The 24,607-nt window shown below is 54.6% G+C and overlaps 1 protein-coding gene and 1 pseudogene across 2 annotated transcripts in view; one reads left to right on the top strand and one right to left on the bottom strand.

Moving 5' to 3' along the window:
- The first annotated feature begins 836 nt into the window (after window positions 1-836).
- Window positions 837-24,607, top strand: part of HOMER2 (homer scaffold protein 2) — a 69,952-nt gene continuing 46,181 nt past the window's right edge. For both annotated transcript variants that reach the window (XM_040968873.1, XM_040968874.1), the window contains exon 1: window positions 837-1,030. In XM_040968873.1, the coding sequence (XP_040824807.1) occupies window positions 1,026-1,030 (5 nt within the window). In that variant the 5' untranslated portion in view covers window positions 837-1,025. The remainder of the gene's footprint in view (window positions 1,031-24,607) is intronic.
- LOC121149269 overlaps window positions 1,417-24,607 on the bottom strand; it is a 30,545-nt pseudogene continuing 7,354 nt past the window's right edge.

Raw genomic sequence — 24,607 nt, forward strand, 5'->3', positions numbered from 1 at the left:
GTTCCTGAACACAGAGATGAGAAGGCGCTGGCTACACAGTGAGGTCATGGGAGGTCAGCAGGTGGCCGCAATGGTCCCAAAAGGGATGCAGAGTTATAAGCTGTGCTGAGAGGCCAGGTCCGTGTGCGCAGCAGCAGGTGGTTCTGTGGCAGGCAGGTGGGCGTGGAGGGGCACCCAGGAGAAGGCCAGGTTAGTCCCAGCGCCTGCCTCAGCCAGAGAGGTGGGGCCTGCTATGTGGAAGGGGATTAAACAGACTGCTCTACTAGGCCCCTTTCAAAGCCTTGCACACCTCGCGCCCCCTCCCCAGTTTGGGCGCTCCCTGTCTTATCTTTACTCAGCACACCTGCACGGGGGGGCGGTACCGCATGAAACCTAGCCCGAGAAGGGGGCAGGACAAGCACGCGGGCGAGCTTCCAGGAGGGTCCAGGCCATGCCCTGCTCAGCCTCGGCTCTACTCTGAACTGCTGACCTTAGCACATCACTTCCCCCTCCTCACCGACCTCGGTTCCCTCACCTGCAAACCAAAGGCAACCTCTCCACCTCCCCGAAGTCCCTGCCAGCTGCTAGCAGCACTTCCAGCCTCGCTCGCCCGCAGGACGCTCGCCGCTCTGCGCCACGCCCCGGGGGTGGGCTCGGTGCGAGGCGCGCCCACGCGGGCCGGCCGGCGCCCTCGCACGCGCCGCCGCCTCCACCGCCGCCGCGCTCCTAGCCTCCCCGGCCGGCCCGGGGCCCGGGGGTTACGTAAGGAACCCGGGCGGGGAGCCGGGCCCGGAGGGCGGTGCCCGAGCGCGGCCGCCCAACCCTTGGCGGCCCAGCCCCCGCCCGGTCGCCCGCCCGCGCCGAGCGGCGGCAGAGGCGGCAGAGGCGGCAGGCGAGCCGCGCAGCCCCGCGGAATGGAGCGGCGCCGGGGCTGAGCCGGGCGCGCACGGGCGCCGCATGTGCCGCGCGGGCAGCGGCTGCCGACCAGGCGGACTGCGAGCGCCAGAGGCCCCGTCGAGAGCGGCCGGACAGAGCAAGCGCCGGAGATGGGGTGAGTGAACCTGCCTCGGCGCGCTCCCCGGGACCGGCTGCCGGGCCGAGACCCCCTGGGCGGCCGGCCAGCCCTCCAGCCTCTCCCAACCGGGAGCGAGCGCGCAGCCGGCGCCGAGAACCTGGGGCCGCCCACCCCGGCCTGGCCGCCGCGAGCCCCGGGCCCTTGTTCCCCTGTCCCCAACCCGCGGGGCGCGGGGACACCTGGCGGGGAGAGGCGCTGGGCGGCCTCAGAGCCTCGGCCGTTCGGTGCTCCCCGAGGCCATCAACTCCGGGGCCTGTGTCCGGGGAGTGGGAGACGGAGAGGCAGTCAGTGGTTCTCCACGCTTGGGCTTTATTGCGAGCGACATGGAAATCGAAGTTTTCCTGGAAAGGGAGCACAGCGGATCACCCCAGCGCCCCGGCGCGGGTTCTGAATAGTCTGGAGCTGGCCGGGGTGGTGACGATCGCCGGGGGAGAGGGAGGCTTCGGGCTCGGAAACAGCTGGACAGGTGCTTCGGGAGGGAAGTTGAGGGACTCTGGGCAAGTGACTGAAGCTGCTGGCAGAGGCAGGGTGGATGACTCCTCGGGGCCGCCCCGGGCAGTAGGTACCGCGGGCTCCCGAGTGCTACTCGCACTGTGGAACTCATGGGAGCGCGCGCCGCTGGCTGTCCGCTTCACACTCAGGCCCCGGCTGGCTGCTGTGCCCACTTCTCTGGTGGGGAAACTGAGGCCTGACGGAGTTCGGTGAAGAGGAAAGCCAAGGCTCTAAGTAGTTGGGTGACTTCCCCCAGGACGTGGAGGGGGGGTGTTTAGTGCGTCATCAGCCGAGCCAGGGCCACCCACCCACCCCACCCACGGACTGTGTGCCGTCCTGGGTCTCTGATGGGAAGACGCCAAGACTTAATGCTTGGTGGGGCTTGAGCCACGGGCCAAGGAGCCCTGTGTGTGTGGGGTGGGCGGGGGGGGGGTACACCGCATTTGGAGGGACCAAGAGGCATTTTTTGATGGGAAAGGGTGAAAGCCCTGGAGTCAAGTGATGAGAGGGCGGGGCCGGGGAGGTAGAGAGGGGTGAGGACCTTGGTGAAAGGCAATGCCACCCAGGCAGCATGAGGGGGCACCCCAGCTGGGAAGCAAGTTTTCTTTCTTTTTTTAACATTCTCTGTAATTGATGGGTCAGGAAAGGACCCCTTTTGGGGCCCTGGGCACCTTGGAGGCCCTCAGTTATCAACACTTTAGAAAGTGCTCCGAGAAAGAAGGGGCAGCAAGGGACCTGGTGATTTAGGTTTCCTGCTGGCGTCCCCTCCCCACCCCCCTTTGCCCTCTCCCTGCCTGGCCCACACGGAAGCCACAGAAGCAAACACTGGAATTCAGAGGTTGAGAGCAAAGAGTTCCCTGCTGTGAAAGTGTGTGCTCTTAGGAATTGAAATAAAATGTCAGGAAAAAAAAAATGGCTTGTGTTTGTGGAGGAGCCGGAGGGACAGCCTGAGGGTGTGGGAGGGGAGCTTTTGGTTAAACTGGCTTTTATGTCATTTTTATATTACTCCATAAACGTGTGTTCCTCACCATTTGCGGGAGAGGTCTGGCGTGGAATTCCTACCCACCCCTGCCATGTTGAATCTGTCCACCGCCGCTAGAATGTGAGTGAATGAAAGAGGCGTGAGGGGCAGCAGGAGCCTGCGGCTGGAGGAGGGTGGACCCAAAATAGAAACAGTGGCATGGGGCTGGAGGCTGGGGGAGGAGGGCCAGCCAGGAAGGGACAGCCAGGAGGGAACCTTGCTGTGACGCCTGCTGGCTTTGTCCGGCTACGCTGGATAAGGAACCCCCGCCTGCCTGTGTGAGGCTGTCCTCTCCTGAGATGCCTGCACTGCCCGTCAGGTGTCCATGCTAAGTGTGTGGGCTCACGCTAAGTGTGTGGGCTCCGGGAGTTTGTGCTCAGCTGTTCTGTGCTCCTTATCTTTCTCAGAGTCCTCTTCCCCTCCCCACCCCCATCTCTTGCTTCTCTTGTAGTGACTGCCCCTCCAGCCTTCTCTTCCTCACCTGTTTGTGGGGAGGGACCAGCTCCCCTTCTCATTTCCCTTTGCCAGCCTCCACACTCTGCAGGTGCTTTGGCATCTGTGTGTTCTGGTGTGGCAGCCAGCAGCCACGTGTGGCCACCAGGCACCTGCCTCTGTGGCTTGTGTATGACCAGGGGTCTCTTAACTTCTGACATTTTTTATTCATTTCTTTCTTTGAAAAGCAGAGACAGAGAGACACAGAGAGAAACAGAGAGAGAGAGAGGGAGAGAGGGAGAGAGAAATCCTCCATTAGTTCACTTCCCAATGAATGGCCGGGCTGAAGCCAGGATCCTGGAACTCCATACGGGTGTACCCATGGGTGCAGGGGCGCAAGCACTTGAGCTCTCACCTGTTGCTGCCTTCCCAGGTGCGTGAGCAGGGAGTCGGAACAGAAGAGGGGCAGTCAGGATCCATAGTGACATTCTGATGTAGGATGTGCCACACGAGGCTGGTACCAAGTTTTCACACCTTACCCAGGAGCTCTCTCCCAGCAGCCTGAATCCTTGCCCTGCTTCTGGTCTGCCTCACCGACAGCCATTCCCCTGGAAACACATGTCCAAACCCAGTGTCTCCATTCACTTGTGTTTCCTCCCATCTGTCTCTCTACTCACACCCCTGCCCTTCTCTGCCCTCACCCCGCTTCCCCGCTCAGGGAAGTCCTCGGGAGCTTCTCTCTCCGCTCCTCTGGCCCCCACACCATTTCCTCGTGGCTCTTGGTCTGCCTCCTTGTGGGTTGCCCCTCTGCAGATGGACTCCAGTGGGTGGGCTTGTCTGACTTCTTTCTCTGCCAAGTCTCTCTTCCTTGGGCAGAGTGCCAGCCCCAGCCCCGTCCTCTACCCCGGAACTCTAAGACCATCCGTGGAAGTGGAGAGTTTGAAGGGTCCCGACAAGGAGAAGAGATAAACATTGCAGGAGGTGCCTCCCATCCCATTTGTTCATCACGTGATGTGCACATGTAGGATCACACACTGCACCCCATAAATCTTTTTCCTTATGTGCCAACTTAGAAGTCACCAGGAGAAAATTAAATACCATCTACGTGCTGATGACTCCTTGCTTTTATTATTATTATTTTTTACCAGAGACCTTTTTTGGGGCTCCTGGTTCTTGTCCATACAAGGAGCTCTTTTTCTAAAAAAGGGTGGGGGTGGGGGCTCAGTACAGTAGCCTGTTAGCTAAATCCTCACCTTGAACGCGCTAGGATCCCATATGGGTGCTGGTTCTAATCCTGGCAGCCCCATTTCCCATCCAGCTCCCTGCTTGTGGCCTGGGAAAGCAGTCGAGGATGGCCCAAAGCCTTGGGACCCTGCACCTGTGTGGGAGATCTGGAAGAGGCTTTGGGCTCCTGACTTCGCATCAGTGCAGCTCTAGTCATTGCAGCCACCTGGGGGAGTGAATCATCGGATGGAAGATCTTCTCTGTCTTTTCTCCTCTCTGTATATCTGAGTTTCCAATAAGAATAAATCTTTTTTAAAAGATTGTAAAAAATATAAAGATACATATTTGTTGAAAGGCAGAGCAAACATATACACACAGAGGAAGAACAACAGAGAGAGAGAGAGAGAGAGAGAGATAGAGAGAGAGAGAGAGAGATATTCCATCTGTTGGTTCACTCCCCAAATGACCGCAACACCCAGGGCCAGGATCAGGACAAATGCAGGACTCCATTGGAATCTTCCCACATGCGCAGCAGGAACCCAGGTCCTGGAGTCAGCATCCACTGCCTCGCAGGTGCATGTGCTTAGCAGGAAGTAGATCAGAGGCAGATGCTGGCCGTGATCATAGGCCTCTGAACTGCAAGGTGGGTGTCCCAGCTGGTGGCTGAGGCCACCGTGCTACAGCGGCAGCCCCCACACATGAAGGTCGTCAGGTTCCTCACAGGTGCCCCTTTGCCTCCATCCTCTTTGCCCGGCAGTGGCACCCCCACCTTCCACTCCTTTGCTGTCTGTCCTGTGGGTTCTACTTCTGGGCCTTATCCCAGGTGCACCGCTTCCCCTCCCCCAATCCCAGCTCCCACTCTGGGTTGTTTCTGTCCCTTCTCTCCACCCAGATTGTGTCCCTGTGCTCGACCCCTCTTCAGTAGACAAGCTTCTGGCCCAGGCCGTGCTCATGTCCTCACTTGTTCTACCTATGCGTCCCCCTGCTCCTCCTCTTTTATGGCCTGGCCCTACAGATACCTTCCTTCTTCCCTTCCCCCCCAAATTTGGGCATCGGGGTCACCCGTATTCCCAAGCACCTGCTCACGCTTTCCCACGGTTGCACAGCTGTACCCGTCTAGGCTCCGTGTGCCAGTGCTCAGTCCTCTGCCCTGCATGTTAGCTGAGGTGGGCGGGGCTTACCACGGCATCCGCCACGTTACTGCTGGGCTTCCTTTCATGAACACTTGTTTGCTCCGGCCAGGATTACCTTGCAGTGTATAAATGCCACAATCTGGGTGATCTGACACTGCGGGCCGCCTTTCAGTAATCCCACACCAATCCACTTTCTTCAGTGTCCATTCCTTCTTTAACTTTCCACTCGTCCTGAATCACACCGCACTGTAGTTTCTGCAGACAGCAGGACTGGAGTTTGTTTTCTTTTTTTTCTTGGGAGGATTGACTTGAGTCGAATACAAGAGCACTTCAGAGCGTCCGTGGAGAATGCCTCTTGCGGAAGAAACAGCATGCATTTCCTTTTCTGAAAACATTTTATTTGAAAAAGATGGGAAGGGAGCGGGAGGGAGGCAGGGAGAGTGAGCCAGTGTGAACTCCAATGGCAGTTCGCTCCACCACAGTGGGGCCGGGCTAAAGACAAAAGCTTGGATATCAATCGAGGTACCTCCCCCGCCCTCCCATGGATGGCAGCAGTCCAGCTGTTGGAGCCAGCACCTGCTGCTTCCCATCATGTGTGTTAGAAAGAGGCTTGGGCTGGGAGTAGGGCTGGGATTGAACCCGGACACTCCAATATTGGATGGGGGTGTCCCAACCACTAAACCAGATACTCCCCCTGATTTTCAAAATTATTTTGCACCGATATTAGGTTAGCTGGTAACTGGGGTTTCCATGAACTTTTGCAATACTCTTGTAGACATATTCATATACTTCTGATATATTGTGGTGAATTTGTCTTTCTTTTGATCTTGTTGTAGGTTTGCTTTTAAAATCTCAATTTTTGTTTTAATATGATGCCAGCATCCCATATGGGTACTGGTGGGTATCCCAAGTGTTCTACTTCTGATATAGCTTCTTCCTTGTGCTCTAGGAAAGCAGCAAAGTCCTTGGGTCCTAAACCCATATAAAGAACTGACAGAAACTCCTGGCCCATGGTTTTGGATTAGCCTAGCTCCAGCCATTGTGGCCATTTGGGTTGTAAACCAGCAGATGCGTGATCTCTCTGTCTCTCCGTCTCTCTGTAACTCTGCCTTTCAAATGAAAAGAAAAATCTTTTTAAAAAAATATTTATTTATGATTTTTATTACAAAGTCAGATATACAGAGAGGAGAAGAGACAGAAAGATCTTCCGTCTGATGATTCACTCCCCAAGCAGCCGCAACTGCTGGTGCTGTGCCAATCCAAAGCCAGAAACTTCCTCCAGGTCTCCCACGTGGGTGCAGGATCCCAAGGCTTTGGGCTATCCTTGACTGCTTTCCCAGGCCACAACCAGGGAGCCAGATGGGAAGTGGAGCTGCCTGGATTAGAACTGGTGCCCATATGGGATCCCAGCGCTTTTAAGGCGAGGACTTTAGCCACTAGGCCATCACTCCAGGCTCAAGAAAAATCTTTTAAAAAGAAAAAAAAAAATAGATTCTGTTATGCAAAGTGGTTCGTTTTCTTTAAAAAAAGAAATTGAAAGAGAACAGAGTGAGGGAGTAAAAGAGAGGTGCCAAACGAGTGAGTGAATGGGCATGAGTGGACAGGCGCTTTGGGCCAGCTGCTTTTCCTAGTGAAATTATAGGGCTTTTAAGATCGTGGCCCAGGACAGGGGAGGGAGCTGGGGGCTGTGCAGGCAGGATGGAGGATTTTAGTGAAAGGCCTACTTCACTGAGAAGCAGGAAGCATTAACCATAAGAAAGAACAAGGAGAGCAAGCCAGGGGGAGTTTGAGGGAAGATGTTCCTGGCCATGGCGGAACAGCACAGACCTTGTGGGGGCAGGGGTGAGCCTCTCAAGGGCAGGTGCACCTGAAGGCCAGGTGAAACCAGTAGCCATGGCCAGCCTGTGTCCGTGGGGATGGCCATCGTTCTTGTTAAAAACAGCCCCGAAAATCTTAGCCTTGAGACTTGCTAGGGTGGAATCGGGGGCTGCCTGTGCCCAGCACCGTGAAAGAGAACACCAAGCCGGCAGGTGTGTGTTCTTGTCTCAGGCGCTCCGTGGTTGGTACAAAATCATTAGGTTGCTTTTCTGCACAGGCGGCTTAGATTCAAATGTGCCGGCCCCCCTGCAGGTCTGTCTGCCCTCATCTATTACTCTGCTGCCAGCTTGGTGCTTTCATACTCATTGCTTTTCATTTTATATGAAATACAGAGAGAGAAAAAGGAACAGAGAGATCTTCCACCCACTGGTTCACTCCCTAAATGCCCACAAGAGCCAGCCAGGAGCTCAGAACTCCATCCCAGTCCTCCGTGTGGCTGTAGAGCCCCCAAGCAATTGGTCTGTCTTTCCGCTGTTTTCCCAGGTGCACTAGCAGGGAGTTGGGTCAGAAGTGGAGGGATGGGGGCCATTGCAATGGCTCAACTGGTTAATCCTCCACCTTCAAGTGCCAGCATCCCATATGATTGCTAGTTCGTGTCCCAGCTGTTTCACTTCCCATCCAGCTCCCTGCCTGTGGCCTGGGAAAGCAGTTGAAGATGGCGCCAAGCCTTGGGACTCTGACCTGTATGGGAGACCCAGAAGAAGCTCCTGACTGCAGATCAGCTAAGCTCTAGCCATTATGGTCACCATGTAGGGAGTGAAGTAGCAAATAGAAGGTCTTTCTGTCTGTCCTTCTGTCTGTAAATCTGCCTTTCCAATGGTGGGGGTGGGGAACTTGGAGGGGCTGGGATTTGACCTAGGCACTCGATGTGGGTACAACTAGCTCATGGGGACTGAACTGCCACGGCCCACGCCAAGCCCTCTCCCTCAGTTCAGTTGCACGGCCCCTACCTTTGTGTTGCCTTCATCCTTTCTCACCTACCAGGTTTCAAAGAACAAAACAAAAATTGCTTTTTTTTTTTCCCTAATCTAAGGAATATTTTGTATTTGTACCAAAGGGGGAAAAAATAGATTCCTAAAGGCAGAAGTGGCAATTCGTGGCATTTCCCCCATCTTTGGGGTAGCCTGCAGCAGCGTGTGTGTGTCTGTGTAGCTTTATTTCTGGGTCCACAAGGCTTGCGTGCAAGCATATCGGTCTGCAGAGAGCAGCTCCGTCCCTAACGAAACGCGGTGGTCTTTGACGTCTGTGTTGGAGCGTAATCTTTCCGTTCCGAGTATCTTGGCAGACGGCTCTCTGCCCAGTGCTGATAAAACCACATCATCATTTGAACACATCCCCTCCTAACTGGTCATTTTGCTAAGCTTTCTCTGTCCTTGTTCCAGCCTTGCTGGAAGGTGGCAGCATATATATATTTAAACACATTTTGATCATTTCCCCGAGCGGCTGTTTGTTGTTAAATGAATGACTGAAAGCCATGGGCGAGGGGGAGACCTGGATCCCGATAAGCAGTTGGTCACTGGCAGGGGCTGTATCGTTTGGGGTGAGTCACTGCTGCTGGGTACAGAACAGCAAGGATTCTTGGCGGTTGCTAGGGGCCCTGCTGGACCAAGTGCCTGCTGTGCACACTGTATCTGCTTGTTTGGAAATTGTAGGGCAGTGTCTCTCTGCTCCCAGGCTCTTTGCAGATCAAACCTGCCAGGGAGGCAACACCCCCACCTCCGCCCCACCAATGCTGATGCCCCGTCTTCCTCAGGGAACTCCCCTGGCAGAGACGATGGGCAGAGATCATGCCCTGCATCGACACTGCATTCTCTGCCTTCGTCGTAAGGCACCCTTCTTCTTCTTCTTCTTCTTCTTTTTTTTTTTAACAAGAAAGTGTGAAAGAGACAGCCAGCCCTGCGTAGAGCCAGTGATATATCGCTGAGCCTGTACAAACAAAACTCTTTTGCCTGGGTTTCTGAAACTTTGCCTGGGTCTCTTTGTAGACCTTGCCCACACAGGCTGTGCCCGTAGGAGAAAGCCAGCTCAGGGTTTGTCTGCAGGTTCTTTGGGATAAGGGCTCAGCAGCAGGCTAGGTTTGTGCCCCTCTCTCATCCCCCACTGCAAAGTGCATGCTGTAGGCCCCCGCCAGTTCTGCCGCTAGGCTGCCGTGACTCATATGGTATCCGCCCTGCCTGAATGTATTCAAATTATATTTCAAAATCGCTCGTTAGAATAAAAACACGCTTGTGGGAAACACATTTAGACATTTGTCAAAGACTAGAGATTATATATATATATATTTTTTTTTTTTTCTTAATTCGCGAGCCTGGTTGATAGTCTTAGTCTTATTCCTCAAGGGAGTTGGGGACAGTGTTGTCTGCATCCCTGTGTAGGGGAGCTCTGGGCTGATGGAGGGAGGGGGAGGCGTTGTCACTAACCACAGCAGTTACCCGGCTGTGACGCATCCTTGGGCACACACACACAGGTGTCTCTGGGTTCTGAGCCGGGTTCCTGTTCTGCCACAGATCCCGCACACCCCCTTCCATGCCCTCTCTGGAGAAGATCTTGCCCCATTTCACCTGTGAGGGGCTGGTGGAGCCCAGACTAGCCCGGAGGTCTCCTATGGCTCTGGGCAGGGGGGAGAGGCCCTTGTCTGTGGGTCATGGGGCGGGGGGAGGGTGTCCACAGGGATCTAATTAGTGAGGGAGGAAGAAAACAGACACCGGTGCCAGACCTCCTGGGATCGCCCACTGGGGAAGCTTTTCCTTGGAGTTGTTCAGGTAAGTGGAGGAAAGGTGAGGAGCTTTGGGTGCTGTGTCCCTCCCTGGGGGAGGAGGATGACGGAGGAAGTCCACGCAGGGAGAAGGAATGGGACCTGTTCCAGAATGTTCCAAAGGAGCCCTTGGTGGAGGTGGCAGGGAAGCGTCCTCTGCCTCCACCATGTGAACTGGGCATGGCCTGCCTGTCAACCTAGAGTCAAGTTCCTCATCTTTCAGGGCCTCAGATAGGATGAGATCTGCTGCCCGCCGCCCAGCTCTGAGGAGACCCTCATGGCCCCAGGCCTCTCACCTGGGACAGGTGGAGGTATGGTAACACCCAGAGGCCCAGAAAGATCAGGGGAACTGACCACTGAGGGCCAAGAAGAAACCATGGCTGGGGGGACCTGAGCTAGGCTGCTGGGGGAACAGAGACCTCATGGGACCCTGTCTGGGGAAGAAGTTGAGCGCAGATGAAGTGGAAGAAGAAATCTTGGCTGGTTGGGTAATGGGTCTGACACTGTCTCTAGAAGCATGATAAAAGGCAAAAACATCCATAGAGGACCCGCCCCCAGGAGGAAGCAGAGGAGAACCAGAAAACCCGAGATCTTCTCTGGGAGAGGAGAGTGGCCAAATTTGGGCACACAATTTAGCCATCCTTGGGTGAGGGTTTAGAACAGTGCAATGACAATACAGATCTCCTTTGCTAATTTAAAAGAATTTGAGAGATCTTCTATCAGCTGGTTCACTCCACAGATGACCACAATGGCCAGGAATGGCCAAGCCAAAGTCAGGGGATGGCAGCTCCATCTGGGCCCCCCACATGGATGACAAGGGCTCCTGTACCTGCACTACTTCCAGCTGCTTTTCCTGGGCCACAAGCAGGGAGCCAGTCCAAGTCTTGCAAAGCTCAGATGCTGCTGCATGTTGGGATGCGGACTGGCTGGGCGGGGTGTGGATCTACCCAGGAACCCGAGTGGTTGGCATGTTAGGCCAGCAGGTCTGGTTTGATTCCATGTTCCCCAGAGAGTTGACACCTTCTGCCTTGTGTCTGTAGGAAGAGGGCACCGCTCCCCCTTGCCAGGCTTCTTAGGAGCCTGCAACTGGGGAGTGGTTCCCTGAGATCACCCCAGGTCTTGTGTAATTCTTATGGTAGCCCCATTGGTATTGTTGGAGAAACTGGCTTGAGAGACTGAGTCACTTGCCCAGCCAAAACATGGCAGAGCTAGGGGTCAAGTTTGGGCCTGTTTGAGAGCAGGCGTCATGTACTTCTCCCCCCCCCCCTTTAAGATTTATTTATTTTTCTTGGAAAGACAGATTTACAGAAAGGAGAGATAGAAAGATCTTCTATCTGCTGATTCCCTCCCTAAATGGTCACAGATACCAGAGCTGAACCGGTTCTAAGACAGGCACCTTTTCCAGGTCTCCCACGTGAGTGCAGGGGTCCAAGCACTTGGGCCATCCTCTGCTGCTTTCCCAGGCCATAAGCAGGGAGCTGGATTAAAAGTGGAGTAGCCCAGAACCATCGGGTGCTATGGAGGACCAGGGTAGATGTAGGATGGACTAGGCTAGGTCTCTGCTCCTACTGAGCCATGTGTGAGCTGTGTTTGGGTATGGACGAGCCTTGGCTGGACTGAAGCATTCAACAGTAAGAACCAGAATGGGTTGAAGGCCAGTCAGGAAAGGCCATTGTTCCTACTAGGACAGGAGATGGACTGAGTAGGGCCGGCTCATGGACCCACCAATATGTGCGAGATCTGGCATTGGGAGAGGTTCTGATGGAGGAGCCTGGGCAACTCCTCTGGCAGGACACAGTCCATGCAGGTGAGTGCAAGAAGCACGATAAGGAACATCCCAGCCCAGGCCAGGGAAAGGTACCCACCAGCATACATTTGGCACAGGTCAGGGGCAGACCAGGCTGAACCAGTTCACATCACCTGCTGATGAATCTGACCACCAGAATAATTTGGGTCGGGCCAGGTTTGGTTGCAACACATACCAGTACACATTACAGCTGGGATAGGGTACATGCTGGGCTAGACTAGACTGTAATCTTCACCAGATGGAGTTGGAGGTAGGCCAGGCCGGTCCAGGCTACAGTACCCACTAGCAAATGCCAAGGTGAGGCGGGCCATACCAGACTGGGCCGCAACGCTAGTAGGAACCAGGGAGGGAAGGGGTAAAGCTGGTAGGGGGAATGTGGAGGGCCCCCCCCCCCACTGGAACATCTTACCCACTGGAGATCATGAGTTGGGATGGGGGCAGACCAGACCGGGCAGGGCTACAACATCTGTGGGCCCCATGTGAGCCAGATCAGGGAAGAGCCAGGCTTGGTTGACTGTCCTTACTGGTGCAAACATAAAACAGACTGGGTGAGGATTGGTTGCTCTTTCCTGCAGCATCAGCTGGCAGATGCTGGCACCGGTAGCTAATCTGTCAAGTTAAACTACAGAACCACCCGGAAAGTGCATGATCTTGGGGTGGGCCCAGTAGGGAAATAGTGAGCACCTCCCTCTTGGGTTACCACTCCCACTGGAGAGCGTAAAAACCAGGATTGGGGCTGCGGTGGCTAGACAGAACAGCACCCACCAGCATGTGTGTGGGCTGGATAGTGGAGCTAGTTGGATTGAGCCTGGTAGGCTTCAATGCTCATTGACATGTATGAGAACTGAATGGGATGTGAGACAGATTGGACTAGTCTGCAGTATATATTGGCAAGCACGGGAACCAGGGCAGGGGGCGGGCCTGGTAGGGGTTATTGTGGGCTGCTCTGACTAGGCTGCAGTTCCCACTGGTTTGTGTGAGGGCTGAGTGTGTGCTGGGCAGAATCAGGCTGGACTGCAACACCCATTGGTTCATGTGGAAGACAGGGCTGGAAACAGAACCATCCCAGCTATCGCAACCACCAGCTGATTGGGGCAATGGACTGTGCCGGGCCCTGTACTGGCAAGTACACACAAGAATCTGGTCTGGGATCACCTCAGACTAAGTTTCTTTGGGGATCTCCCCAATTTGAACTGCCGGACTCAGAACCCCAACCATGAAGAGAAGTGCAGGTTCCATGGTCTGCCATGAAGTGCAAGTGTCAGAGCCGAGCCTCCTCAAAGGCTCAGACTGAGCAGTGGAGAGCATAACCAGGTGCACATGGAGAATATGGCAGTCCATTGGAACCTGCAGAGGACACCTGGCACCACAAAAGACAGAACAAATCAATCATCCCAGCCATGTGTTGGCAGTGAAAAACTGGACAAACGGAGACTAAGTTGTTGGGGGAAGACCCACAACCCTTGATGATGGTTGGGGTGAGATGATAGGAGGGGCGAGCTGTGGGCAGTGTGGGCACTGTGATTGGCTGCACTGATATAGGCTGACTTTGAGAAATGCAGAGGGCCTATGACTCTTGGAGAGGGCGTGATTGGAGTAGTTTGAGGGGGGGATATGGTGAGTTTCTACTCATGGGAGCTGTCCAGGGGTTTCTGTCTAAGTGAGCATTCAGCTCATATATAGCAGTAAGGGAGAGTGGGAGATACGGACCCAGAAGCCAACCCCTCTGAGATGGGTTGGACCAACCAAGGAGAGAGCAGGATAAAGGCAGGGCACAGATGGATCCTGACAAGGGAGATGCCTGAAGGGCAGGCAAAGAAGCTAGTGAGGGTGGTGGAGGGGGGACACCGCTGAGAGGACGGTCACAGAAGGCTGGAAGCAGAGGCGTCCTCTGCAGGGTCAGAGGTGGCAGACAGCTGAGAGGAGGAAGTTGGTGGGGAGGAGCAAGAGGGGCATGCTCAGATGCTGTGGGGGCACGGGCACTGGGGTGCTGATGGATTTGGAGAGCAGCCAGGGCCAAGTGTGAGGCACCAGTGCACTTGCAGGTGAATTTCACTTAGGGACTAGGAGTGTCTGTGGAGAGTGCGGTGTCCCCGGTGTCCCCGTGGAGGTGAAGGGCAGGAGGAGGTTAATTTTTGTTTCTTTTCCAAGTTAAAATGTATTTTTTTAAGATGACTTCTTTGAATGCAAATTATGGTTAAAGGCTTCATTCGGGGCTTCACTACATACAGAGTTCAACAAATGAAAAGTATAAAGACCGACAGCAAAATAGGCAAGGACTCTACGTGATCCTCAGATGAGAAGACAGTCAACTTTGTTGGCAGGAAGGAAATATTCAGATAGTTACAAAGTCACAAAAAATGTAGTGGTGTCTCATGCCTGCCTCTCTGATTGAAAACAAACAAAGCCCTGGATGGGTGGCGAAATCCAGACACACAACATGTTGGGAATTTACAGACCAAGAAGAGGGGAGTTTGGTGGTGCCCGAGAAAGATGAATGAGAGGAGGGCACCAGAGCAGGATATGAGGAGAAAGTGCACGCCCCCAGAGGGGTCTTTGGAAGGCGGTCCTCAGAGTCAGACAAGGTGCAGGCATGGGGCATGTTGAGGCTGTGGCAGGAAGGGGATGAGGGAGCTGGATTGGTTTAGCTTTCCCTGTCAGTGTAAGCCCGGTAGACCAAGAAGGAAGGAGCTGGGCTGATGCAAGTGCTTGCTGGAGTTGGGGGCAGGACCTTAGCCCAGCCTCAGGAACCATGCAGAGGTCCAAGGATGTGCCGTTGTGAAGATGGCCACGGCCTTGTCAGCCAGCCCCGCGACCCAGATGTGGGAGCAGAGGTGATGGGTTTGGGGGGTGGGAGGTCACGGTCAGGGTTGCTGGTCACACTCCCAGGCTTTGCTGTCCCTTAGGAAAGGGAGAGAGCCTGCTCCCTCCCCAGCGGTCACTTCTCTGCCCTCACCTCTCCAAGTAACCAGTCATTGTTCTGTTGTTAACCATTCTTGCAGACCTTTTCTAACAAATAAATTAAAATTCTGGCCAGTGTGACCCCTCTGAGTAATGAGATCTGTAAGTTTATTAACCTTGGTGAGCAGTAGATTTCTTTGCTCCATGGGAGCGCATAATCTCTTGGAGAGAATGAGCATTAATGAGCTGACGTGGGGCGTTCGCCCAGCGCCCAAGGGCAGAGGCGGCATGAGGGAAGCTGATCAGCATGCCGCCTCTGTCTGACTGGGTGCATACCCCCTGCAAGACGGGCTGATAGCCTCTGTCTCGGTCCACACTCTGAGCAGCCAAAAGTTGAGATGATTGGAGAATTTCAGTCATCACAAGCCCTCTCTTCTCTCTGGGTCTGATTTCTCTGGATACCAAAAGGAAAACGTCAGAAATGAGAAGAGTGAGTCGTAGATTGACAAGAATATCTAGACTGCGTCTTACACTTTGAGCCTGCTGGAGTCGGGAGGGGGCGGGGTAGGATTTTGCTGTTGGACCTCATTGAGGACATCTACCTTGCTACGTTAAGGCTGCCCTTCTAATCTGCATATGTAATGTGCATTTTGATGTTAGCTACCTCCGTTGGTACCTCCAACTAGGTACCAATGACTCAAGAGTTCATTCATTTTGATAGGTCAGGCCTGTTGTACCTAAACCCATCCTCCCTGTACTGACCTGTCCAACCTACGTGTGCTTTCTGGACCCGCAAATACTCCATTCATGCCCCCACTGTGTTGTTTACCCCGTAAAACATTTAATTACAACATGAAGCTACATCAACATATAACCGTCATCTGTAACACCCCAACTCTTGTTAACCAGGTTAGCCCCATTGGATAGAAATACAAGGAACCAAAGGTCTTTGACATGGTCCACCTGTGGACCAGGAACAGGTTAAGTTTTTCTTAATCCAGCTTATCTGACTGTCATCATTGCAGCATCTCATCGGTGGTGATAGCAACACACACAGGTCCACTCCCCATGAAACTTACGTTCCAGTGAGGGAGGCGGAGGCTGCCTGCCTCAGTGCCTCTGGCCTTCTGTCCCCCAAGAAACCAAACAGGGACAGTGACTCACACTTGGTCCTGCAAGTGAAATTCCTGTGAGCTGTGCTTGCCTCACGTGGAGCAGGGTGTGGGGGTTGCTGCAGGTGGAGGGAGCAGCAGGTGCTGGAGCCTCTGGTGAAAAGGCGCAGACTGGAACATGTGGGGAATGAGTAAGCCCAGGCCGGCAGGCCCAGTGAGAGCAGTGCCCCCTTTATTAAAGGAGCAGAGAGAGCAGGCCAGGCTCAAGGGTGTTCATGTGGCTGGGACAGGCTCCATCTCCTGGGGAGGGTGGATTGGAAGGGAACAGAGTTGAAGCAGATGACAGAGCGGTGCTGGCTAAGGCTAAGCAGGTGGAGGGGAGAGGCTGTGACAGTTCCACAGGTGCCTTGGAGATGGACTTGGTGGAACTACCTGCCCCGTGGGATGGGAGAGAAGGGGAGACAAACAGGGCCCTTTGGTGTTGGGCCACTGTTACAGGTGGGTGTGGGGCAGCCCAGAAGGAGGAGCCAGTTAGGAACCCGACAGGGGGAGGGAAGGAGAGGAGCTGGGAGGAAGTGGCACTTGGTTCTGGGAATCTGGGGCTCAGCAGGGTAGAGACCAGGGGGAGACAGAGAGGGAGAGCGAGAGCAAGAGCGAGAGTAAGAGCGAGAGCGAGAGTGAGAGAGAGAGAGAGCAGGCTAAGGTGGACAGGACTCCAGACTGGGTCCACGAGAGCCCATTCTTCATATGGCTGTGGGCAAGAAGCAGTAACCAGGGAGGGGGAGGTGTCCCAGAGAGGCTTGACCAGTACTGAGTGCTGCTGCAGCTGCTGACTGTCATCATTGCAGCATCTCATAAGTGGTGATGGCAACACACACAGGTCCTTGATCTGGGCAGGACCAGTGCCAGGTGGGGCAAGGAGGTATGGTTGTGAAGGGAGGTTGCTGGAGTGAATATGGGGACTTAAACCCAGTATGGGACACACATCCCAAGCAGTGTCCTAATGGGGCAGTCATCCTATTTCCCTACTCCAGAAACAGGTTCTTTTTGACCAAGTTACTTATTTCTTTATTTGACAGGCAGAGAGACGGAGAGATCCTCCATCCACTAGATCACTCCCCACTTGCCCACAGTGGTGAGGTTAGAGAGCTAGGGACTCAATCCTGGTCTCCATGTGACAGAAACTCAGGTACTTTCCGCCATCATCTGGGGCTACTCACCCTGAGTAGGGAAATAGGACAGTAGAATGAGAGGCTGTTTGGAAAGGAGAAGCTGTTCCTGTGTGCGTGTGTGTGTGCAGCATGTGTGTGTGCCCATGTGCATGTATGACTCTCCATGTAGATGTGTGTCTATGTGTGTGCATGTGTGTCAGTGTGTCTCTGCATGTGTGTGTCCACGTGTCCATGTGCATGCTGTGTGTGTGAGTGCTGCGCCAGGCAGGGAGCGTGGTAAAGCAGCAAAAGCCTTGAGAGGACTAGGGGGTTAGGACTCAGGGCTCCAGGGAAGTTGTGACTTCCAGTGAGGGAAGAAGGCAGCCTCCCCTGGGGGCAGGTGTGGCCATTATGGGAGGGTCCTGGCTCCTAGCTCCGAGTACCTCCAAGTGTTGCCTGCCGGGTGTCAGGTTGGAGGGTGAGGTGTTGGGGGTAGGTGATGAAGCCATCCAGGGAAGCACAGGCCCACAGGCTCCTGCAGGGTGGCAGTTTGAGGTTGGAGGCAAGGCTTTGAAGTGAAACCTGTCTGCCCAGTTCTGCCATGATGTGGCCCAGTGGCTTGGGTGTGGGCCCAGCAGCAGGTAGAAGGCAGGTGTGTCAGCTGGGGCTCCTGCAGGTCCTGGGATTGGGTAACAGATGGATATTGGCCATCCAGGGTCAAGCTTGAAGCAAAGAGTGGCCAGTGGCATTGGTGGGTGAGGTAAGAGATGCCCACATAAGCCAGAACAGTGACCATGTGGGCAGGATGCTGAGGGTGTGATGTGTGGCTGTGGGGGAGAGGGATCACGGGGGTAGGGGGAAGAAGGCACTGGGCAGGGAGGTTAAGGAGCTGAAGCAGGGTGTTGGGCAGTGATAGCAGTGGCACTAGGGTGGAGGCAGAAGGCAGGAAATGGCATGGGTGGGAGACAGCTAGCTGGAACAGCCTGGCCTAGAGGACATGAGGGGCCCCCCAAGAAGGCAGGGCTCCTCCCTCCATGTTCCATGTGCATGTGGTGGCTATAAATGGGTCATCCTTTTGGGGTTGTTGTCCTCAGGGCTGGTCCCAGCCAAGGTGTATAGGGAGGGGAACATTGTAGCCAGAGACAATGCCTGCTGGTCCCCCAAAGGGTTGCAGTGAGGCCACAATATGTGTAAGTATGGAGGGGTGGGATTTGGGAATGCGTGGAGTAGGGAGACAGGCAGAGTGACCTCCAGGCTGTCGCTAAGGGGCCATGATGGTGTGTTCATACCCTGGCTGTGGAAGGGAGTGTTTGGAGCTTTGGGTGCATGGAGAGCCCTTGGGAGCTAGCCTGGGGATGCAGTTACCCCAAGTACTGAGCAGCACTTGGAGACCGTGGTGTTGTCAAGTGTGGTCAGCCAGGGGCAGTGGTGTCTGGGTGCCATGTCACCCGCATGTTGATGTGTGGGACCTTGGGAAGTGCCTCTAGGGGCATCTGATCAGATTGTGGAGCCCTCCCCAGCAAAGCTGCTCCACGGCACCCCGCTCTCTCCACGCCACAGGGGCAGCCACTCCCAGGGCCTTCACTGGGAAGGCCCCTTGCCCCTTTTCCCCACGCCCCTTCACGGGACTCCTGCATGGTCCCTTGCCATGCTGTGTGTTTCCCGGAAGCCCAGGCATAGGAGGTGTCATTCATGTTTGGAAGGACTATGCTCGGAGCTTGCATTTTGTTGCACCAGGGGTGGGTGCTGCGGTGCTGCAGGTAAACCTCATTGAGATGCTAGCATCCCATAGGGGTGCTGGTTTTAGTCCCAGCTGTTCCACTTCAAATCTAACTCTCAGCTTATGGCCTGGAAAGCTGTGGAAGATGGCCCAAGTGCTTGGGACCCTGCACCCACGTGGGAGACCCAGAAGAAGCTCTATGCTCCTTGCTTTGGACCAGCCCAGCCTCAGCCATTTTGGCTATTCAGAAAGTGAGCCAGCAGATGGAAGATCTTTCTCTGTGTGTGTCTCCTTCTCTTTCTGTAACTCGCCTTTCAATAAAAACAGATAAATCTTAAATTTAAAAAAAACTAGCATTTATTTGGGATTCAGAGACAGAGAGACAGACACAAGAGAAAGAGCTCTCCTCTATCTGCTGGTTCACTCCCATGTGCCTGCAATGGCCAGTGCTGGGCTGAAGCTGGGAGCCAGGAATTCAATCCAGGTCTTCTATGTGTGGCAGCAAGCCAGCCACCTGAACCATCACTCCTGCCTCCCAAGGGCCACATTGGCAGGAAGCTGGAGCAGGGGCAAAGCCAGGCATTGAACCTAGGCCTTCATTGTGTGACTTAAGCACCTGAGCAACCAGGCCACGTGGTTAAGACTGTGCCAACTGGTTCATATCCCCTTGTAGTTAGCCTGGAGAGGAGAGAACTTGGGCCAAGAGGCCAGGGTGGACAGAGTGTGGGGAAGCCATTTGCATGGACATGCCAAGCCCTCCTGGGTGGTTGGGGGCTCTCAGCTGGTGGGATGCTAGTCAGTGGGAAAGAAGCCAGGGTTTGTACATCTGACGGTGGCTGAGAGCACCTGTAGCAGGTGCAGCTTGCACAGGACAGGTGGCAGAAGGAGGTAGCTTGGGATGCCAGAAGAACTTTGTCTGAACCCTGCTGTGAGGATGCAGAGCCGTGGGTGCTTCTGCATCTTGCTGGTCTTCAGGGAGACTGTCATGAAGGCTGAGTTTCCAGGGGAGGGAGGCAGCCCCTGTACACACCCAGGTATGCAGAGGACCCACACAGGTGTGCATGGCATATGCACAGGTGTACAGAGATCACATGCACAGTGTGCAGAGAACGCACTAAGGTGTGCACAGCACGTGCTCTGGTGCGCAGCTCCTAGCTGCCCAGGCTGCCTTAGGGTTGGGCTCTCCTCTTGTCTTAGGGCCTTGTTTGCTCTCCTGTGATAATCTTGATGGTGGTGGGGGGTTGTTCTGGGCAATGCCCCCGCCATGTGTTACTCTTAGGGGGTGAACCAACCCTCAGGCACCCCTGTGCTACTTCCCTGGTCTCTGGTCCGGAGTTCTCTCCCAGGATGTAGAGCTGCTGAGTCGGTCTCACCCGGCTTGGGGTGAGCGAGGCTTTCTCTCCTGTGCACCTGCACCTGCTCTGTCAAGTTCAAGGTGACAGGCGTGCCTCAGAGCTGCTGATTAATCAAGTTTGGCTTTGTTGGAGCTTCCTCTTGGCACTCTGTCTCTCCCTCCCACCCTTTCTCTCTGTTTAAAGAAGGCATGCCTTACTAAGGATGGAATATTCTGGAAACTGGAATTGGGCTCCCACAGTCTGATTGAAAGCCCTATCACTTACTTCAAGGGAGAGAGCTAAAAAAAGCCACTCTTTGGCATCCCCCATGAATTTTAAATGTTTTGCCCTGCCAAGGAAACAATACTTTGAGTTTTCCATAATAAAGTGGAATGTCCTGAGAATGGCTATGCTGACCAGGGCCTGGCTACACTGGAGCTGCCAGGCTGGTGTCCACCCCACCCCACCCCCCGTCACAAGGGCAGAGCTGAGTGAGGCCCAAGAAGGCAGGGGTCCTCAGCAAAAGCTGATACAGCTTCAAGTAGTTGCTTTTCATTGTACTTAACTAGTTCTTTATGTGAACGGCAGGATTATAGAGAAAAAGAGGGAGAGACAGAGAGATCTTCCTCTGCTGCTTTATTCTCCAGGTGGTCACAATGCCCCAGGCTGGACCAGGGTGATGCCAGGAACCTGAAACTCCATCAACATCGTGACGGGCTCAAGCGCTTGACCCGTCACCTGCTGCTCCCCTAGGCTTAGGAGCTGGAAGCTGGATTGGAAGCAGAGCAGCCGGGACTTGAACTGGAGGTCGTGTCGGTTGCAAGTGGTGGCTTAACCACCATGCCTCAATATTGGCTCTGGGAGTTGGTGAAGCTGGTCAAACTGTAGATGCCATGAGAGGATGATGCTCATGTGTGACTTCATGCAAGTTCTGTTCCCATCCCTGTTTGTATACCCCACCCCTGTTAATCTCTCTTCTTTCTTTTCACCATTTATTCACTTATTTTAAAAGATGGAGTGACAAGAGGAGAGACTGAGAGAGAGAAGTCTTCCTTCTACCGACTTACTCCCTAGATAGCCACCAACAGGGCCAGGGCTGGGTCAGGCCAAAGACCAGGACTCATGAACTCTGGCCAACTTTCCCACGTGAGTGGCAGGTGCTCTGGCACTTTTGAGCCATCCTCTGCTGCTTTCTCAGGCCCATTAACAGGGAGCTAGATTGGAAGCAGAGCAACTGTGACTGGAACCAGTGCTACAGTATGGGATTCCAGTACCTCCAGCAGCAAGTTAACCCCTTGTGCTGTAATGCCCACCACAGAATCTGCACTGCAGGGGCAGGTGGGGACTTGGCTGCAGGCCCTGTGGCATCTTGTTTTTTGTCTGTGGAAGAGGGAGTTTTACCAGGCTGAGGAAAGTAGTAGTGGTTTGTTACCTACTTGCCTTGTCACCTTTATGCATCGCATTTTGCATATGGGGAAGCTGGGGTTCAGGGAGACTGAGCTACTTGCTTAAGGTCACACAGCCAGGCAGATGCTTTCATCCTAATGAGCCTCCCCCTTCCCCTCCCCCAGTGAACACCTAGCTAAGACATCAAGGTGATGGCAGATTAGAAAGTGGCAGGTGTCTTAGTTAACATCAGAGACAGATCAAGGTGATGTTGGGAGCCAAGAGGTCAGTGGGAAGATGCATCTCTGTGTGTTTTTGCAGTCGCTGGAAAGCAAGACAGCAGTGTGGGAGAGGGACCGTGAAATAGAAGCACCGAGTGTTGAAGGCGGGGGCTGGTGGCTGTCGGACTCTGATGACAGGAGATGGGCAGCTTCTAGAGACTTCCTTGCACTCAGCCTGGGCTGCCAGCCATGGTAGATGGTAGATGAGGATGGCCCCCTGGGCCCAGAAGAGCTCAGGCCTCCACCTGGCTGCAGGGGGAAGGGCTAAGATGCCCCTGGAGAGGGAAGCAGGTACAACAGGGGTAGTGTATCCTTGATGATGCGCACAGTAGAACGAGCCTGCGTGGAGCCTGGAATGGGGCGTCGGGCTCAGCTGACGGGGGGAAGGAGTGGCCCTGGGCAGTTAGTTAATCTTTGTCCTTTCTGTGTTCTGCTGCGAAAGTGAGGACACTGGTGCTGACTTCTTCAAGGTTGTCGGGAAGGTTACGGTGAGATGACAGTGCCCGGCACGATGCCCACACTTAACAGATGATCCATAAGCACCCCCACCTCCTGGAATTATGTGGTGGGGCAGATTTCAGGCCTGGGGCACGACCCTGAACAGGTTTTTCTCACACAGCAGCCAATCTCCGGCCAGGAACCCTAACTGCATGTAAACACACTGAGCTGAGGATGGAAGCTTGAGGGAGAGCAGGTGGAGGGGCTGACGGTGAGGAGGGGGGACATCGGTACTCTCTGGGCCATCTGGCCTCTTGGAGGACACAGGCAATGTGTCCTTGTTGCACAGGAAGCAGCAAGGGCTGTTCTGGGACCAGACTCGGGACCAGCACACGCGGACCCAAGCTGTCCAGACACTGCTGGCGGCCTGCTCTGCAAAAAGCCGAGCATTCAGTGTTTTCTGGAAGAGAAACAGTCCTGGAAGATCCAGTTCTTTTTTTTTTTTTTTCCCAGGTGTCTTTTTTTTTTTTTCTATTACAAAAGCAGATATACAGAGAGGAGGAGAGACAGAGAAGAAGATCTTCTGATGATTCACTCCCCAAGAGGCCGCAATGGCTGAAGCTGAGCTGATCCAAAGCCAGGATCCCCCTCTGGGTCTCCCACATGGGTGCAGGGTCCTAAGGCCTTGAGCCATCCTCGACTGCTTTCCCAGGCCACAAGCAGGGAGCTGGATGGGAAGTGGAGCTACCGGGATTAGAACTGACACCCTTGTGGGATCCTGGCACATGGAAGATGAGGACTTTAGTTGCTAGGCTACCATGCCAGGTCCTGAAGGATCCAGTTCTATGGCTCTGTGGCTGATTGGACATGGCTTATTACTCACACAGCAGCCAAAGCTCCCAGAGTGACAGGAAGGCATGTCCTCCTGTGAGTGGTTCGTGCTGGCTCCTGAAGACCAACCCAGGCTCACTCCTTTTCCTCCTTAACCCAAGGATGTTGGAAAGGCCAACTGTCTGCACCTACTGCTCATGTCTTCTGCCTCTGCACCCCTTTCCCACTCACCCTTGGTGGGGATCCCTGCTTGGCCCCAGTTCTGGCTGTGGCACCACACCTGAGGTCACCCCCATCCTTGAACTCACCCTAAAAGAACCCTCCAGCCAAGAAGCAGCAGGGTTAAAGGTCACATGTGCAGGTCCTTGGGGCTAAAGGGAAGTTTGCTGCTGAGGCAGCCTTAAGCTGTGCCCCTGCCGTGATGAGCTTGCTGGAGCTGAGAGGGTCCACCTACCTCAGCATGTGTTTGTGCCAGGAAGAAAACATTGCATAATACTTCTGCCATAGAAGGGACCTGTCAGCGCTGCCTGGTGAAGACCTAGCCCCTGCGCTAAAGTGCAGTGACCGTTGAGAGCCACAGAGGACGTGCACAGAGCTGGGCTCTGGGTGGGTGAACTAGGTGACCACATCTGCACTTGCCCTTGACAGACTGCCAGGGAGAGGGGCAGCCCAACTCACACGAGGATACAGGTGGAGGTGGAAGAAGCCCCCGGTCACAAGCCTGGGGGTCAGTTGAGAGCAAGGATCGGGTGGGAAGCAGGGGGTGCTGGATGGAGACTTGGACCACAGGCCAGCAGCCAGTCTGTACGCACTGCGCCTTTATAAGTAGCTGGTCAAGGTGGACACCCGGGGCTGGATGGAAGAGGGCATGGCTGGTGTGACACACAAAGTGGAGTGCCTGACCGGGGGCTCCCTTTGCTTGCCGTCACTGGAAACAGGGGTTACTTTTAGCTGAGAACGTGGCCTCTCAGCTCCCTGCCAGCGGCATCCACCTGGCGCCGTGGGGGCTCTGTGGGCATGCACTATTTTTGTGCTTTTTCAAATGCCTGTGTGTATTTTTAATCCTGAGCCTTTGTAACACGGGGATGTATCACACAGGGTTTGCTTTTGAGTAAAAAGGATCTCTTGGACAGGAGGCACCTGGAAAGGGTGTTTCTGATTTGAAGTGGTGCGTTCTGTCTGCCTCATGCCTCACCACGTGTATCCTGGGTTCAGGGGGAGAAAACAGGAAGCCCACACAGAGGCCATGCGGACAGGGCTGTATCAGGTAGTGGGGTTCCGGATGTCAGAGGGGGTGGCTGTACAAGCCAGGATGGAGGGCTGAACCCATCAATTCCCCTCCAGCTCCCTCTCTCCTTCCCCACAGGAGCCCATGGCCAGAGCTTAGGGCAGAATGTCTGCTGTCTCCCAAGCATATGCAAGGTCACACTGGAAATGAAAGAGATTAACCCGGAGTTCAAGGTGGAGGCTGCATGGCTATGCTTGGCAATGCGTCTCTCACCCAACCCATTAAAATGAAGATCACACGATTATGGGCCGTGTCATCCTAGGACAGCGGAAGGAAGGAGCGGGGAGGATTGGGGCTGAGAGATGGCAGCCGATTTTTGGCAACAGAAAGTGAGTGGCACAGGTCAGCCTGCCTGCAGAAACCCGGAGC

This window comes from Ochotona curzoniae, unplaced genomic scaffold, assembly GCF_017591425.1.
Source record: "Ochotona curzoniae isolate NIBS_2020 unplaced genomic scaffold, NIBS_Ocur_1.0 scaffold_4701, whole genome shotgun sequence".
NCBI classification, from domain to species: Eukaryota; Metazoa; Chordata; class Mammalia; order Lagomorpha; family Ochotonidae; genus Ochotona; species Ochotona curzoniae.